The 19070-nt window shown below is 41.8% G+C and overlaps 1 protein-coding gene across 2 annotated transcripts in view; it reads right to left on the minus strand.

Annotated features, from left to right (window-relative positions):
- The window catches only part of TMEM255A (transmembrane protein 255A), a 45712-nt gene that overhangs the window by 2439 nt on the left and 24203 nt on the right, over positions 1–19070 (minus strand). For both annotated transcript variants that reach the window (XM_016122134.2, XM_016122128.2), the window contains 3 exons: positions 18742–18830; positions 12003–12165; positions 6024–6167 (listed from right to left, as the gene is read on the minus strand). In XM_016122134.2, coding sequence (XP_015977620.1) covers positions 6024–6167; positions 12003–12165; positions 18742–18830 — 396 coding nt within the window. The remainder of the gene's footprint in view (positions 1–6023; positions 6168–12002; positions 12166–18741; positions 18831–19070) is intronic.

Consider the following 19070-nt stretch of genomic DNA (forward strand, 5'->3'; position numbering starts at 1 on the left):
GAGGTGAGAATACCAATGATAAGGAGGAGAAGCAATCTGTCAGGTTGCAGATGTACTGAGGATTTTACTTTGTGTTGTCTAACTTTGGTGGTCTTTGGGAAGGGAGCAGATTTGCATTTAATACTCAGTGAACTGGCATATTAGGAGTCATTTGCCACTTCTCTTTCCCTGGCCCACATATACCCTTGACCCTAATCATTTTCCTGCTCAAGGAGAGCTGGCCTGTTTAATTCATTGCTGTATCTATCCCCCAGGGCTCAGAACGGAGCTTGGCAAGTAGTAGGTACTCAATAAATGTTGAATGAGTGACTATAACTTCAGGAGTAAATAAGATGAACTTAGCATGTTTTTATTTTTTTAAATGGAATCTGTTTTCAAAGAATACAGTCACACCTTGTGGGGACCATTGCCTTGCTCCAGTGGTGGAGCATGGCTGAATCCTGAAGGCTGGAGGGGGGCTACAAGGATGGCAAGAAGTAAGAGGCCAGTTTTTGGCTCTCAGGAAAAGCAAACATAAGCCAACAAACAGGGCTGGAGAATTGTAATTTTCTGTTGTGTCTCAACTCTAGGAGGAACTGGTATATTAAAAAAAAAGACTCACACCAAAAGTTCTCAAGAGTTCAAGTGCTGTTTGGGGAGGTCACACCTTTGTTTTGTTTTGCTGGCCACAATCAGAGTAGATCATGTCATTTTCCAGGCCCGGAGCAATCTAGAGTCGGCTTTGACACAAGGTTTCTGGAGTCTGAGACAAATTGGCTGATTCTCCCTATCCCCAGTCCTGATCACTGTACCCCTTAGAAAGGTACGTCCAGGTTTCTAGGTCTTGCTTGAAAGATTGAAATATCTGCCCCTTACCATGTAATGTTAGGACTGAGAAGAGACTGTAGAAGCCATCATCCCACTCCTCCCCCATCCCATCTATTATTTTACCCTGAGTGAAGGAATGACAGGGTCATAGAAGCTGCAGAGCCTTTCAAGGCAAAACGACTTGAAGTTGTGAACTAGAGACAAGACAGATTCCTTTCTAAAATCTCAATTTTTCTTCTCCCTGCCCAAGAAGATATGCATTCTTAAGACATCAATATCGTGATTTGCTAGTTTCCAACTCCACACCCCAGAACTCTCTATTTCTCCTTCTCTCCCTTGCTCCTCTTCTGTTGCTTTCTTCAACTAAGAACACTGTTCTCTTAACCAGATAGAATGGCAAAACCCCCCAGGGACAAGATCTCTGGGCTGAGCGTGTGGTACTCTGCCCTTCTAAATCTCGCTCCAGGATGGTGAGTGTCTGGAGGCCACTTTTAGGTGTTCCCAGTCACAGAAGGGAGGGGTGAGTTTCCTATAGTGGAGCTAAAGGCAGTTCTGTCCCAAGAAGCTTTAAAAGGCTTCTGTGGACAGCAGCTTCTGTGGGTGGCAGTTGCACACTTTGATAATAAAAAAGGGGATGGTATAACGGCCTTCAGTTTTCGCTTCTTAGTTTCATGTTTGAGAAGTTATTAGAGAAGAAGGGGGTGGGATGATTCTCACTTCCCTTTTTGGATGCTGGGAGTCTTAATGATAACAATAATTGAAAGGCTCCTAGAAGAGATAGGGAGCGCACTGGCTGCAGTCCACACACCCTTGGGGCTTCGGTTGGGGTTGGGGAGAAGGCCCACAGTACCAGTGCGTAGTTTCCTAGCAACAGGCAGGCACCTTGGGAAAAACCTGGCTTTGTTGCAGCAGGGGAGCTGGCCTGGTACATTTTGGTTCCTAAAAGTTTACTTTACTAATGAGACAGGAGCTCAGAAGAACAGAGCTTTGAATCTTTGCACATCACAAAACATGAAAAGCATCTAAAGAGCCTATTGCTGGGCATAATCAGCTCGAGCTTCTTGAGCTGCTTCTTAGGGTCTAGGGTAGCCTACCAGGCTGATGGTGCTACAAGAAGAACATCACCTTTTTAGAACACACATAGCTCTCCTCTCCCATCTTAGCCTGCCTTCTTTCCTCTGCTGGATGGCTGACCTACACTCTTCAAGACCAATGTGCACTTCTGTATTAGGTGGCATCTCTCTTCAGGAGCATTGTGAGGCAGTGACTCCAAAAAGAGCCCTGGCACTGGCCAGGTGATAAAGATTAACAGCAAGAGATGCTATATCCCTAGGGGGAAAATCCAAGATCTCCTGGTTCTGAGAATTCCTCCCCTGTTTCTGTCCCAGAAAGCAAATGCAAGGGAGATGGAGAGAAGGGTGACTAAAAGGAAGAAAAAGAAAACAGGGGAGAGGGGTCAGAAACTAGAGAAAGGAGGAGAAGAAAGGAAAACCTTGTCAGGAGAAAAGAAAGAAATGGAAGAAGTTCAGGGCAGCAGTAAACTGTGCCATATACTGCCTCCCCCAGGACTAAAGCAAGCCTTTCATTAAATGGGCCAAATTTATGATGGGTCACTTTTCATGGCAAAGATGAAACCTCAAGTGACTGAATAAAGAACATAAACAGAGTCATTTTAGACTACTTGGCTGAAGCTGAAGGATGGTTAATGGAGAAATGGGTGTGAGTGGCAAGGGAAGTGAGTGTTAGGGAAGTGAGTGTTGGGGAGGTGAGCAGGGAGCCAAATGTAGTCTCAGCTTATCTCCATCCTGTCTTGGGGGATGGGGAGTTCATTAGAAGCAAGGATACCTTGGAGCCCAAAGTTTGAGAGAATACTGTTTCCCCAAGCTCAGTATCACAGCATCCTGACCAGCTGACCAGACCCAAGTACTTGCTCATTTCTGACCACAAGAAATGCTTTCCAAGCTTCCTAACTGGACAGCTATCCAGTAAGGGCATGACTTTGAGGGGTTCAAACAAAACCCTATAAATTTCTTTCCTCTTCCTTCTATCAGCCTTGGGGTAAAAAGGAAGCAGAAGTCTTCAAACTCTAAGTCACCTAAATAGTCCTATTTGGAAATGACCAGAATGGGGAAGTCATTCAGAAGAAAGTATAGAAAGGTCAGTTTTCCTACTATAATTTGGGCCCTTTTACAATCTGAGAAGAGCATAGGGAGCTCTGGTTTTTTTTTTTTTTTTTTTTTTTTGCGGGGGGGTGGCGCGGGGAGGTAGGTCTATGCTTTTGGTGGTTTTATTGTTAGAGCTGATATACATTTTGCTGACTGATTTCTATTCACCTGGGAACATGAGCAGATTTCCCCCTATCTTCTAGCCTTTCTTGTGTAAAGACTAGTAATACCTCCTATGAAACCATAAGGAAATAGAACTTGGTGAACAAAAGAAAGCTCAACTCAAACACTAGAACAAAATACCATCTAAGTAAGTTCAGGAGGGAATCAAATCACTTAATATAACCCTTAAAACCCCACCATACAACTACAGAGCCTCCCAAAAAGAAATTCAAAACATAGCTTGAACCTAGGGAAAGAACTGGGATAAGTATAAAAAGAGCCCCAGCAGCCCCTGCAGTGGGGAGCAATTTAATAATGTACTAAGAGACCTTTCTGAGTCATGATTAGAAACCCCAGAATTTAAACCAGTAGAAAGTGTAAATATCCTAAAATTGACTGAGACAAAGACTTGTGCTGTACTCAGATTTACAGCTTTTCCAAAGAATCTGCAAGCCAATCTCTGGAGTCAGACAGACCTGTGCACAAATCCTTGCTATCTCTGTGACTTTGGGGAAGTTACTTACTTTCTCCATGACTTAACCATCTCATCTTAAAGATGTCAATGACAAGAGTATTTCCCGCAAAGGAATAAGTGAGATATATATGTAAAGCACTTAGCACAATGCTTCATACATAGTAAATGCTCACGAACAGAAGCTGTTATTAAAATTAGAGGCCTCCACAAACCTCTGGAGGCCCTGTTATTAGCCTACAGCATAGGTCTGGGTGAGGTGGCTAGATCCCTTCGCTGGGTTAGGTACCCTGTTTCTTGGTTTCCACAGCACTCTGGGTAAGTCTATTTATTTTTTTGTCTCCACCGCTGTCTTCAACCATCCCCTCATGTCTCATTCATAACGCAGGGCCTATGTCTTATTCACTCTCTCTATCTACAGTTCCTAGCACACACCCTGACACATGGGAACACAGAGCAAACATCAACTGAACTGAAATCACCAGCCTGAGTCACCAGTGGCACTGTCAATCTTGCTTTCATCCCTGGGGGTAGTGTTTAAATGAGGAATGATGGAGAGAGAGATGGCTGCATACCTTAAAGAGGGCCTTCCTATCTTAGAGTCAGCAGCAACCATCACCAGGGAGATTACTGTTCCTACTTAAGAGGCTTATTATAAAGTGAACATTCATAAAATCCATATAATTGATATAGTTTACTTTGATGTAAAAAAAAAGGAGGCAGCCTCTTTGGTTGAACCTACAGTGGGTCCTCAATCCCTGGATGACTTTTTATCATAGGGTCCCCAGGAGAATGGTGTCCCTCCTTGTGTTAGCTTCAACTTCCTTGGATTCTTTTAAAGGATTCCTTTTCCGTCTCTGTTACTACTGACATTATCTATGTGCTTTTTGAACATATTCTGTTTTCTGGTCTACATCATCTATTTGGGTAATAAGTTCCTCGAATTGTCTATCTCTGAATACATAGGCTCTAAAACAAGTTCTAAAATTATTTTTTCCAAGCTTTAATGGATGCCTCCTTGTTCTAATATTGTACTTTATAACAGTGAACAAGTCTAGGTTCACACTATATGTACAACTGTCCTTCAATATCTGCGAGGGATTGGTTACAAGAACTCCCACGGATATTCAAGTCCCTTATATAAAATGGCATAGAATAATGCATAGTCAATCAGCTTTCCATATCTGCGGATTCCCAGCCACAGGTGGAAAATATTGTTTTTGATTTGCAGTTGGTTGAATCTGTGGATGTGAAACCCTGAGATACAGAGGGCCAACTGTGTATTTATTGAAAAAAATCCACATATAAGTGGACCTGCACAGTTCAAACCCTGCTGTTCAAGGGTCAGCTGTATTACTATTGCAATAAAGAGCCCTGGACCTCCCCAAACAGTATCTAAACCAAACAAAAATATGCTTTATTCAACTAGATGGAGTTTTCCAGTTTCAGTTATTTTGCTAACATGCAGTTGAAATCATTTTGCCCAAGGGCTTTGCATTTTCAAACTGACTGTTTAATTGAAAGCACCCCAAAACACTCATGTTTTTGTGTCCCCCTTGGAGCATTTATGAGCTCTTAGTCAATACAAGAAATTTTTTGTGTGCTTCCCTCCCTTCAAAGGTATTTCCTTTGGTCCCCAAATTTTGAAAAACCAGATTTTAGTGTAATCCCACCCTTCTGTGCTCAACGGTTTACAATCACTGTAAATGCCTAAAGGACCATTTTACTTGTTTTCCCAAAGTGCCTAGTTCAGTGCTCTGCACACAATGAATCCATTTTAATTAATCACTTTTTTTTTTTGGTTCTCTTTTTCCGTGCTTAGTCTTGGCTCAAAAGGAAAACGTAAAAGTGCAAATTTGGTAACACCATTCTTGAATTATGTGATAATAGGACAGCAAAGGGGAGGAGAATGTTATAAAAAATATTTTCTCTATTTCATCATAGTTAAGAAGTCTGGAGAAAAAGAAAGGATTTCTTATAGATTTGATTCAAACCCTTGTGTAGCTCAGAATGTCCTTGTGCTAAGGAGCAAGGCTAGGCATCTCCCTGTGGCAGAGGAATGGAAATAGCCACTGTTTTCAGGGGTCCATGGAGAGGTACTAATGAGTACCATCTTCTCCTGAGTGTAGGTCAAGGCAATTTTGGACATCTCAATCGTATTTCCTTGTCTCCCCTATGCTTCCATCTCTCCGTTTCTTCTCTTGTGTCTTTCTCACCTTTCCCATCTATTCTATCATTGCTTGTCTACACAGTTCTTATGTTAGTCAATGGTACCCAAGGCTGCTAAATGCCTTTTGGGATAAAGAGCCTGGTTACTTCATACACATTAGGGAGGGTCCATAATTAGGGAGAGAATAAGAAAGCATGAGTGAGAGCAAGAGTAATGGAGAGTTGTTTTTTTTTTTCTCAAAACATACCTGAAAGTCATAAGCAGAATATGGTGGCAGGTGAGGAGGACTATGATAGTAGGTATTGTAGGATGCCACTTGAGGACGAGCATAGTAAGAAACAGTCGGATGGGCATTCTCAACAGAACAGTTCAGTGCTGGGAGAGTTGGGTTCTGTAGAAAACCACATATTAGAAACAACATTAACTTTTATCACTAGGAAAATGTTTAAATAAACTGTGGTATATCTATACTATGGAATACCATGCAGCTATTGATAAACAATTTAGTGACAAAAATTTGTCTGGGATATATTGTTAAAACAAACAAACAAAAATAAACAAGCCACCAGCAAAACTATGGAATCAATAAAAAGATCAGTGGTTGCCAGGGGTTGTGGTTGTGGGGGAGGGATAAATAGATCACAGAGGGTTTTTGCAGGAGTGAAAATACCTCGAATGATGTTTTTATTTTTATTTTTCAACTAGAGTTGACATTCAATATTATTTTATATTCCTGTGTGATGTTATAATGATGGATATATGTCATTATACATTTGCCCAAACCCATAGAAGTACAACGCCAAGAATGAACCATAAGGTAAACTGCGGACTTTGGGTGATTATGATGCATCAGTGCAGGTTCATCCTTGGTAACAAATGCACCATTCTGGTGGGAGCTGTTGATAATGGGTGAGGCTATGCATGTGTGGGGGCAGGGCATATATGGGAAATCTCTGTACCTTCCTCTCAATTTTGTCGTGAACCTAAAACTGCTCTAAAAAAAATAAAGTCCTTTAAATAGAAGCCACCATGTTCTATTAATATAGCATGAACCCAATTTATAAATTAGGACCCAAACAATTATGTATGTATATATGTTGTAAATAAAAAAAGAAATTAATCTGGAAAGAGTTACAACAAACTGTTAACCGTGGTTATCTCTGGGGAGCAGAGTAGTATTAGGAGGTAAATGGGGACTCTTCACTTTCTGTCGTACAGCTAAAGTTTTTACAACTAATACATTTTACTTGTGTCATTTCTCCCAACTTACTTTGAAAAATTCAAACTTATAAAAAAGTTGAAATAGTTTATTTACATATTTTTTTAAAATAAAAAAGAAAAATAAAAAAAAATAAGTCCTAAAATACACAATGTCAAATAGACAAGGCTGAACAGGCTATTGCTCTTGCTGTGACAGAAATGTGATGAGTCACAAAGCGTTTGTAAAAGTTGTGCAGATTCCCACAGATTCCAACCTTGCTAAGGAGCTCTCATGCAGATAGGAAGGATATTTATTTCTCATCAGCCTTGAAGGCTGGAAGCGAAACCCTAGCAGTGCACAGAAACCATGAAAGACAAAGCAGAATATATTGATTCCCTTTTTTTTCCCAAACAAAACAATGCAGAAAGAATTGAATGCCATTTTTATAACGTGGTAGTGTAGCCCTTTAACGGTTAAAGCTAATCTTGTCCAGGATGGGAGTCCTGCTCCCAACAGGGCCAAAGCATTGCTAAAGGAAGTCATCACTGCTCATTAGTTCCCAAACAAGACTGCGATTTGTACCTCTTGAGTGCAACATGGGTCAAGGTGTGAGACAAGTGTTTTTTTTCCCATTTTCCATGTCATTGACACCTCCTCCATTTGTGTGAATAATCGAGTGCTGTCTGCAAAATCAATGTGTTTCCTTTCTGGTACACATCTACTCCACATTAATGGAGAACAGAAGCTTCCTCTCAAGTGATGAAAATGTGTGGGCAGACTTTGGCAGTGGCACAGGCAACCATGTTGGGGTGTTGGCAGAGGAAACTCCTTATAGCAAGTTTCAACACAGTTCTGTTGCTCTCTTCCTTGGAGTGGGTACTATTTACATTTCAAAAAGGTTTGAAGAGCTACAAACCTCAGTCATTACAACGCAGCTCACAGACAACCAGAAAAATGTTTGTCAGCCTATCTCATGTGTAGGAGAGGGCTGAGATCTTGGCCATTTTCAGGATTGGCTTGCTTTATGAAGGAATAGTGCTCAGAAATGCCCTTACCTCTCCACCAGAATTCTAAGAAGAAATTTCATCCCTGAGGAAGTCCCAGAAATTCTGTTCCCTAGGCCTTCTATCAACTAAAAACACACCCTCTAGGTCCTGCAAGATGAAACCAGTTCTATGCAAATAAATTAAGCCCAACTATAGAGATACAATTACACACTGTAAACTCTACCTGTAATTTTTTGTGTGTGTTTAGCAAGGCTGAGGGTCCAGAAGAAACTTTGAAAGGAAGTTCACTCTTAGAGAGAGAAATAAACTCAGAAGAAACATGAGAGGAGACTGAACAGCACAGGAAGGCCACAGAGAGAAGAAAGTCAAGGGTAGAGGATGTAGAGATAACATGGCAATAAGAGAGGAAAAGGGAGTGAAGGGAGGTGAAGTGAAGAGTTGGGCAAAGAAGGAACAAAAGAGGTGGCCCCAAATAATGGTCTGGTTATGTTTTAAATCAATAATTCCGATTTTACAATAAATTTGGGCACTCTATTTGTGTGTGCTTATAAGAGTGTGTGTTGTTGTTTCAATTCTGGGGCTTAAGTTAAGAGACCCCTATTACTGATCTCAGTGAAACAAAGGTTCTTGGTAGCACAGGAAATAGTAAAAGCAGTCTTGTCTGGACAAAACGGAGTCTATTCTTAGCCAATGATTTTGGACTTTGAGAATGCCACTTTTATTCCTCCACACTTTACTCCAAACCAGAGACACCAATTAGGAGAAAATGACAAGATATAATCACTTTTGAAAGATTCATCTCAAATCCTCGTAGCTTTGGTCAACAAACACTTCCTCAAACATTTTGTTAAGATTCTTTATACCAAACACCTCTGGTCAGGGAATGAAGATGCCCTTTTTTCCTTTCCAGATCCCACAACTCTGGAAATGGTGGCTCCTACCTGATCCTATTGAAAACTGCCAGCTCACAGCCCTTGGCTCCTCTTCTCACTCTCTAGGGAATGCTTTCATCAGCCAGTACCCCTATGCCTCCCTGAAGACCTCAGGGCATTCTACTCAAGGAAGAGATGCACAACAAGTTACCAACCACATTTGGATGTAGGCCAAGGATTTTACATAAGTTCACTTGGTTGATGTTCCAGAATTTTCTACACCATGTCTCATTTTAATTAAGTGAGCTAAGTAATGGTTCTTCCTTGGTGCCCCATCTTATACTCCCGCTAGTGTTTTCTTACCTCATGAATCAAATGTCTTACTACTTGATGTTTGCTTTCATTTTTCATTCCCCCTCCCCACCCCCGGTCCTTGCCTGAGTTCTGAAGACTGGCATTTGATGATGATCAGAACTTCCCTTGCTCTCCTCCTTTACTGTTAAAGAAGTTCCCAACAGTTGGAAACAACTCACTCTTTTTTTAAAAATTAAGGCAGTGAAGCAAAGTAGGTAATGTCTGTTAAAGCACTTGTAGAACCAGAAAGGACTATCCAAATGCTGGTTAGTAGAAGCTGGGATGGGGTAGAAAAAGCAAAGGCTCTGGCATTTGAGAAACCTGGGCTTCAGTTCCAGCTTGCTATTTAGCTCTAGGCAAGTCACTTGACATCTGTTCGCCTGTTTCCTCATCTGTGAAATAGAGGCAGCAATGGTTACTTACCTCACAAGGTACTAGTAGTGATGAGGTGAGAAAGTACTTGTGCAAAAATACTTTACAGAGAATAAAGGGCCATTACTGCCACTTATGAGGACAGATCATCAACAAACTCGTTTTCTCCCTGGAGAGTAAATGTTGCAGTGAAATTAAGAGTCCAGAAATAAACCTAGACATCGATGGTCCACTGATTCTTGACAAGGGTCCTTGCCATAACCCCGTACAGCCTACCAAGTAGCCACCACCCACTCCATTTGAGCCTCAGGGTAGCTCTGCTGCCCAAGTCTGAAAGCTCTAGGAACAAAACTCTTCACATCCATCCTGATGTCCCATCTCCTCAACTTGCCAACCAGGAAGCTTCTCTGCCAAAGAGGTTGGCTCATGTTCCACATAATGCCTAGGCTTTCACCTGCCTTTTGGAGAAAGTCTCCAAGAATGAAGGGCATTCTTTTCTCCAAAGAAGCCCCAACCCAGAAACAACGGTTTTACCCAAACTCTCTCACCCAAGCTCCCTCAGATCCAAACTTATAGGAAATCCTTCTCCCTCTGAGGACCCCGCTTCCTTGATGCTTCTCCCACTCCTCAGTGTTTGGGTTTTTCCATGTGGGAGGAGAGGTATGGGAATGAGAAGTGTGCATATGCAAGAGGGAAAGAAAAAAGAAAGAGACAGACAGACAGACAAGCTGGGGATGAGCTGGGAAGGATTTCTCTTGACTTAGGGTCATCGGCAGGAACACTCAATACTTCTAGTCAGCCTAGTTCTGCCAGGGACTTGCTGCCCCAAAGTGCAGCATTTTTCTTTTCCCTTGTCCTATCCCACCTTTCATTTTCCATTATCCATCCTTTTGACAGTCCAGGGTCAAATTACAAACAACCTTTCAGGTTACTGTTCCTCAGGGACCCCAAAATGAGACAGAAACAGCCAAGGGACTAAAGGTTATCTGCCTCATTTTTGGGGTCAAAGTAAAACCCCTTTTAGGCACAAAATAATTCCATAAACACATGAGGGGCATTCCTTTAAAGTAGTATCCCTATTAAACCTGACATAAATTTATTATTTTATTTTTATTTTTTGCTTATTTGCTTTGTTGATATTTGTTTATATATTTCTTTTACTAAGGGAATTTGAGATACTTGAGAATAGGACATTTATCTTGATTTTTTCCTGCATTTAGTAGGCCCTCATAAACTCTCCCTTGAGTAATTGAACAAATGAGCAAAAAATGAATAAATTAAATGTTATTTTGTATCGAGTGCCCTTAAGTAATCGAAGTTTGTAATGTCCAATATGTTAGTAACAATTTAAAAATCTTTATTAACATAGAACGAAAATAAAATGAGATAAACTTTAATTTAAAACTGTGTCTTAAAACTAAGAAAGAAAGAGTGGGGAGGGAGGGAGGAAGGAAGGAAGGAAGGAAGGAAGGAAGGAAGGAAGGAAGGGAGGCAGACAGGCAAGCAGGATTGGAACCAACCCTGGCTGCAGATCAGAATCACCTGGGCTTCAATTTAGACCAATTAAATCAGAATCTCTGGAGAAGGGGTCCAGGGATCTGTGATTTTTAAGCACCTCAAGTGATTCTATTCTCATAGGAAGCCAGGATGATAGCTCTAAAGATATTATCCCTATAATTTGAGATCAAGGTTTATTAAATAAGCAAATAAATGCTTAGAAATGCCTTAAAAGTAAAGGAAGGAAGGAGCCTAGTATTATGGAACACCTACTAGGTGCTGAGTCCTGGTGTGCCTTTTCAGACATACACACAAAGATGGAAGAATTGAAAGGGAGGATAGGGAACATTGGGAGGCTGAGACTGAGGTCGAGGTTGAGGATAAGACCTGGCAAGCAGCTTAGCCTAGGGTTAGCCTTTCAAATGCATGAAAAACAAAAAAAAAAGAGTCCAGATGCTCTTTCTGGAGAAACTCCAGGACAAAATTTCTGGGAGGGGAAAATTATCATTACTTTTACCTGTAGCTTAAAAATCTCTCTCTCTCCCCCAAGGCTGTTAGGGGAAAACTACCCAAAAAAGGTTTCTGCTAAAAGTGTGTGTGTCAGAGGAGGGGAAAAGGGGGGGGGACACAAAGCTATGTTTACATAACCAGCGTGAACATGAGAATTGAGAACACCCCACTTCCCTTGCCTGCTCCCAGAATGTGCCTCGAGAATATAGGCAACTCGTGTTAATAAGAAATGTTTGTAGACTGATGGCATTACCTAGCTCCTTCAATTTAAATGTTTGAAGGCAGCTACATTCTTAAAGGAATTTCTTATGATTCCTCCCTTCAAAACATGGGTTCCCATTGCTCTTAACTGCCCAGCTTGGCCCTGGCTCCTGACAGGGGCCTCTGTAGAACGAGGTCACATCCTTCCTTACCATGTCCTTAAAGCCTCCAAGGACAGCGGCAGTGATGATGCCCAAGAACAGGCCGACAATGTTGAGGATGGTGGCAGACCAAAGCAGGTGGTAGAGGTGGATGATGTCCTGGCAGCTGCTGACGTCGATGTATTCATAGTACCCACCGGTAATCTCCACCCGGCTGGACAGGGAGAACCACACTCCAGTCAGTCCCCAAGGACAGGCTGGCCCCTAGGGCTTTGGCTATCATGCAGCTCAGCGAAAAACAGGTGGGCAAGTAGGGGGCTATATAGTAAGGACACTGTAATAAATCAGAGTGTGATTGCTGTTTATAGAAAACAAAAACAAAAACTCCTACCTGCCAGAGAAATACTTGTTATTATCACAAACAGTAATCTTAGATAACATTTATTGACACTTGCCATGTGCCAGGTACAGCGCTAAGCATTTTAAATATGTACTAATATGGCAGCTACTAGTCACATGTGTTTATTTAAATTTAAATTAATTAACATTACGTAAAATTTAAAAATCAGTTCTTCAGTCTCATCAACCATATGTTAAATGTGCAGCAGCAATACTTCTAAGGGCCACACTAGTGGCTAGTTACTGTATCATACAGAGCAGATTACAGAACATTTCCATCATTTGCATAAAGTTTATTAGATAGCACAGCAAATCCTATGCGGTAGTACTATCACCATTCCTATTTTACCAATGAAGAAACTGAAGCACAGACAGATTAGGAACTTGCTCTCAAGTCAGAAGAGGTAGAACTGAGATCTGAATTCAGGTTTCAAAGATTTCTGTGTTTTCTCTCTCAAAACAAAACAAAATAAAACAATGTCCCAACAAAGAACTACAGCTGATTTGCTGCACAAAACTTGACTAGCACCTCCTTGGAGATGTTTAAAGACACCCCAGCCACCCCAGCTCAGTCACTATTTATCACATTATTTACTATGGACTAAATTGTGTACCTCTCCAAAATTTGCAGATTGAAGCCCTAACTCTCAACGTGACTGTATTTGGAGAAGGGCTTGTAGGAGGTAATTAAGTTTAAATGAGGTCATAAAGGTGGGGCCCTACTCCAATAGGATTGGTGGTTTTATAAGAAGAGTAAGAAAGTACACATGTGCATGAGGGTGAGTGAGAGCAAGAGCGAGTGATCTCCATACACAGTCACTGAGAAAAGGCCATGTGAAGGAAGACACAGCGAGAAAGTTGCCATCTGCAAGCCAGGAAGAAAGCTCTCATTGGAATTCGGCCACGCTGGCACTGTGATCTTGGACTTCCAGTCTCCAGAATTATGAGAAAATAAATATCTGTTATTGAAGGCACCCAGTCTACAGTATCTTGTTATGGCAGCCCAAGCTAAGACATTTCCCTTCTCTAATTCCTCTGTAGCACTCAGTCCTTACTCATGTGTCTGCTTCTTTACTATCTGTCTGCCCAATCCTAAAGTGAACTCCATGAGGACAGAGTTTTCATTTGTTTTGTTCACTACTGTACTTGACACAGTAAGCTTCCATAGTGGAATTTTAAAGGTGTTTCAATTCAGTTGAATTTGAAATGGATTCCAGTATTTTCCAGATCATAGCTGAAGAGACCATCCATAGGCATATAACAAGCATATCTGGTTAGTTGGCAACGTATTCAGTCCTGGGAATGAGGCAGAGTTGCTTACTACTCAAAAAGGCACAGTTGGACAAGGACTATCTCCTGGAAAAGGAAGGCCTGTGTGTAAGGGCAAGTATGGGGTTGTAGAGGCCCAGGAGAGCCTTGAGAGTCAGCTTCCAACTGCCGCCAAACTATCTTCACCTACTTCCTAAGGCACTGAAGGCAGGCTGGTAGTACATAAAGATAAATAGTGTGGCACAGCAGACTCTGGAGTATGAGTGCATTTGAACCTTGGCTCTGTCACTTATTTGTTGTCTGACCCTGAGCACCTTTCTTAACCTCTCTGAGCCTGGGGTATTTAATTAGAGAATGTGTGAAAGCAGTGCTTCAGCACATATTATGAACCCCCACCAAAACATGCAGCTATATTTTTTCTAAGAGTGAGCCTCTGGCAACATGATTCAAACTTTTGAATCTTGTTCTTAAAAGTATTAACACTTTAAAGGCACAGGCCACAACATGGGGATAGGCCAGTAGTTTGTTTAAAAATAATAATTGTACAGAATATATGTTTGGTTTCAGTTTGAGCGGGTTCAGCAGCTATTAAAATATTTTTTAAGATCTGGTTCAGGATTTAACAAATTAATGTGGTTTGTTTCTGTTTGAGAGTCATGATTCTATGTGGTTCAGCCTCTGTGCAGAGCTTCCTCTGAAATTCCATCTTTTGCATTCTCAGCACTCCCACCCTCAAGCCGCCATGACTGCAGGGCTCTCCTGCCAGACCCTACTGCCTGATTAAGCTTCCTAAAACATTTTAAAAGTAAGTCATTCACTTAATCAAAACCATTCCATGGCTCCCATTGTCTTCAGGAAAATGTGTCCAAACTCCTCAGTCTAACATAATCTGACTCCAAAATGGAGTCAACACTCAGAAGTCTCAACTGGTCACGCTGGGCACTTATTCCAAAACTTTGCTCAGATTTCTCCCCGTACATGGAAGGTACTGCCTTCTGTTTTCTGCCTGTCCTAATCTCTCCTATTGCTCAAAGCTTCAATACCCACCTCTTTAGAGCCTTCTTCAAAAACTCCAGTGCCCATTCATCAGCTTTTCCCCTGGACTCCCATAGCCTTAGAGAGTCTGTTTTTCTTAGTTTGGCACTTTGCATATGTCAGTAATTCAGTTATTCATTTAATCCAATGTTTATTGAGAACCTACTTAATACTGAGTACTGTTCTGGGTGCTGAAGCTACAACTAAGGCCAATGTGGACAAAATGTCTTCATCTAAATTGTAATCCCTTGAGGGCAAAGGTCATCTCTTACCTTCTTTTGTGTCTCCCTCACTGCCTCACACAGTGGTAGAAACATTATAGGTCATCAATAGATACTTGGTGAATGAGTAACCGAGTTCAGACTAATTACTGCATTGATCATGAGATTGATTACCCAATACGGGATGTCACTTTCTTGCTCTCAACTTTCTGGGTGTGCCTGGAAAAATAGATAAACTCTCTGTGTTTCAGACCCCATTTAACAGAGTAGGAGGCATCAGATCTTAGATTAGGCAGAATGGCATACTTCCACCCTTTAGTAGGGGCCTGGAACCATTAGCCAACTCTTAATGGACAGGCAGTAGCAATAGGCAGCCTCTATGCATATCTCTCTCACTGTGTGTATTCAGTTTAAACCCCCTTCCCACAATCTTCCTAGTAAACTGAGTTCCTTAAGGGCAAAATTATGTTTTATTGATAGGTATTCTTTTAGACTAGTCCCTGGCACATAGTAGGAGCTCAATAAAAGTTTGTCAAAGGGAAGAATGAATGAAAATAAGCTATCATCTTTCATTTTATTATCAGCTGAAGCAGTTCCTTTCATTACCTTTAGGTTATATACACTGAAAACCAGTGATATTGACTTGACCTCTTCAAAGCTGAGTAAAGTAGTCTGAAAGGCTGCTGCTGAGGAGCTGTGTCCTAGAGAAAGCCACCGTCCTGCACAAGGCTAAATGGAATAATCTATGTTTGGTATTAAAACCTCATTGTCCCTGACGTCAGAGAAGGTCTGTGGGTTTGAGGGGACAGTTGAAACTCTGTGTTTCTGTAGCACTGCACAAATAACTGCCTGATGTGTTTGTTTCCACTTTTTTTCTTGGCTTCTTTTCCAGGAAATGTACTGGAGAAGCTGGCAATTGATTAAAAATAGGAAAACAAATGTGCATTTGGCAAAATTAAAGTCTCCAAGCCTCAGAATGTTTGTGGCTAGTTATATTTAAGCCTGGAGTTTAGGTCTTTTTGGAGCTGGCTAGAAAAAAGCCTCAGATCAAGGTAAAACTTTTCCCTCTATTTGTAGGATCATCACCTCTTAAGTATCCGTGGCCTTGGTTTATCACCTAGTAGGACTGTTTCCTGATGAAAAGTTCAGTAAATGCTTTTCTAGTGGCCTTGACCTTGGACTCTTAGCAGGACAGACTTGGAAAAGAGCCTTGACTGCTGCTTCAGGGTGGTCTCCAGGCACCAGGTAGATGAAAACAATTTCCGGACTTAAAGATCTTTAGGAGCAGTATCTCCATGACCCCTCTTAGTTGCCTAGTCCCATATTTTATTTTCCTGAAAATAAAAGGTTATTTCTCTTTTTGTTCCTTTTTAACAAATGTCACTTCCTTTTCAGCAGGTCTTTACTCATGCTCAGTCCTGTGCTAGGGCCTGGGGATATAGATAAGATGAAGTCATGTTCACTGCCTTTAGGAAGCTCAGAGTTTAGCAAAGCTCCTTATAAAATTCCTTTAGAGCCTTGAAGACAATACTTGCATAACTTGCTTTAAGAAAGTTAGAAAGTTAGTTATTATGAAGTTCAGATCAAAAGGCAGATAAATTGGGCTTGAGTCTCCACTAAAAAAAATCCACCTAAAGGCTCAGCTAAATGGAATTTAAAGTAGGATTTAGTTTATTCAAAACTTTTTCATAAATACCCTTAATTGTAGAGAGAAAGGTGTGTCTGCAAGGAATCACTTCTCAGCCCCTTTAATGGGCCTCCTGTTTCCTTGTATCTCAGGCCCCAGTCTGGCCAGCTCCCAGCCCCTGCCCCAGGAAGCTCTGAATAGGGAAAGAAGAGCTGACCAAAAAGGAGAAGGGAAGAGGCTGTCAAGAGGAGGGAGGAGGGAAGGGCAGAGCAGGGGAAGGAGGGATAAGTTAGAGGCAAGAGGAAAGATAGCAAAAGAACCCCAATTCCTCTGGGACCTATTTTATATTCCTTTGATAATTTTTGGAAGGATGGGCTCAGGAAGTACAATTATAACCAGCACTCAATTATTGTCGCTAGGAGGGAAGTCCTTTATAGGGTTAGTTATTATTACACCATGAATAGTTGAACCTTCCAGATAATCCCCAAACCTCATTTGAGTCTTTAAGTTTCTCTTCCTCCACCAAAACAAAATGAGACTGGTGCTAGCAAAGAAGGTAAAGGGCTGGTGTGAGTTTCCTTCTTCTCCTCCTTGCCTGTTGTCTGTTAGGTCTTAATCCCCAGCCCAGAGAAACTGGTTCCCCAATACCAAAAGTAGAGAATGTGAGTGAGAAGGAGGCTGCATCCATTGGACCTCTTTGGATCTAGCTCCATTTGAGCCCTTTGTGCCAACTCCTCGTTTCCTCTCTCCTTCTCATGGCCCTCAGCACTCTGGCACTGAGAGTCGAGAAAACATGTGCATGGGTAGGCATTGGCTGACACACCCCATAGGCAGGGCTATTCACTTATGTTCTGCATCACCTGCTCACACATTTCTGTCAATTCCACCTTCTAAATGACTCTTGAAAGTATTCTTTGCTTCCTATTGTCCTCAAGCCAACTTAACCCAGGCTCCATTCCCTTTGGCCTAAACTCTTGCAGTGGTTCCCTTAGCTGCCTCCTCTCTAAGCATTAGAATTCGTGGTATACCCTTCAATGGCTCCCAATTGTTCACAGAGTCAAGTCCAAAGGCATTCTTATGGCCAATGAGACCTCCATGATCTGGCCTGTGACCACAGCTTTGCTCTCACCTACTACTTCCTTGTATAACTATCCCCACACCCACAACTCCTGGGAATACCCTCCAAATCTCCACTCCTTTCTTGGTTTGTTTCCAAACTCTGCTTATACTTTAAGTCTCAGTTGCCGCATGAACTCCTCCTTGGTAATACCTGCCACCAGCAACTCTGTTTTCAGTCATTTGGGTTGCCAGTGCCCCCAGTGCATCTACTGATTCCCACCACTCTTATCACACTATCTTACAATTAATTGTTCATGTGTCTGTCTTCCCCACTAGTCTGTGAGCTCCTCAGCAGTAGTTTATGTATTCCTAATTCCTAAATATGTTTTGAAAGAATGAATAAATGATGTTTTCACAATCGAAGGGCAGAGAACCAGAGTGGTTATAGCAGAAATAGCACCAAGCCTTCTCTTGCCTCAGGGCCTTTGCACTTACTGTTCCCTTTGCTTGAAACACATCTTCCCCAAGTATGTACTTGGGTTGCCCTCTCACATCACTCAGGTCTCTGCACAAATGTCACCTCTTCAAAGAGACCTTCCCTGGCTACTCCATCTAACACAGCACAGAGTCCCTTACTGTCACTATCTATCTACCTCTCCTGCTTCATTTTTTTTTCAGATCTCTGATCAACATTTGGCATGTTCTGTATTTATGTATTTAGTAGCTATCTTTATGTATTTAATGATTTTTGTTCTGTTTGCTGCCAAATCTCCAGTGTAGAATAGGGCCAGGCACAGAGAAAGTGTTCAGTAATGACTTGATGAGTGTCATTGAACTTGGCCTTAGACAGAACTGAGTTTGAACCCTTCCTCTACCATTTTAAAGTTCTGTGTGATCTTGGGCTAGCTGTCTGTTTTCTTTGAGCCTCACTCTAATCATCTGTAAAATGGGGATAATTCAACATACATCATATATAAGAATTAAATGAGATCAAATATTTGAAAACACTTAGCATGCTGTCTGGCACAGAGAAGGCAGGTAATGCATGTGAGCTGAAATCTGTTGACTGACCAGTCTTCTACTTCTCTGATCCTTACTGTGTGCCCTTCACCCACCCTAGCCCTTCTAATGTCCATCGTGGTCAAACCACTATTTCTGTGCCTGGGGGCTGAGCTCTTACTTGCCGCAGTTATAGAGGTCACAGCAGAAGCAGGTGTTGCCCCGGATGCGAGGAGTGCAGGGTCCACGGCTGAGGTGAGGGCAGTCCACCTAAGGGCACAGAACAGTGAGGAGATGAGCTGACATGAAAGCCAGGGCCCTCTGGGATAGGAAATGTGAGTTATCAACTGATGGAGACAGTAAAGATGGCTGTGAGATGAACACACTAATACATGGAAGGGATGGGGCTGGTAAGGGAGCTGTCTGAACTTGTGCATGAGGCAAGTCACTGTGTAGCTGGGCTCACATCCAGCCTCAGCCACATCCCTCAGTGCCCCATCCTTGAAGAGT

The sequence above is a fragment of the Rousettus aegyptiacus genome, unplaced genomic scaffold, assembly GCF_014176215.1.
Source record: "Rousettus aegyptiacus isolate mRouAeg1 unplaced genomic scaffold, mRouAeg1.p scaffold_m13_p_9, whole genome shotgun sequence".
In the NCBI taxonomy this organism is placed as follows: domain Eukaryota; kingdom Metazoa; phylum Chordata; class Mammalia; order Chiroptera; family Pteropodidae; genus Rousettus; species Rousettus aegyptiacus.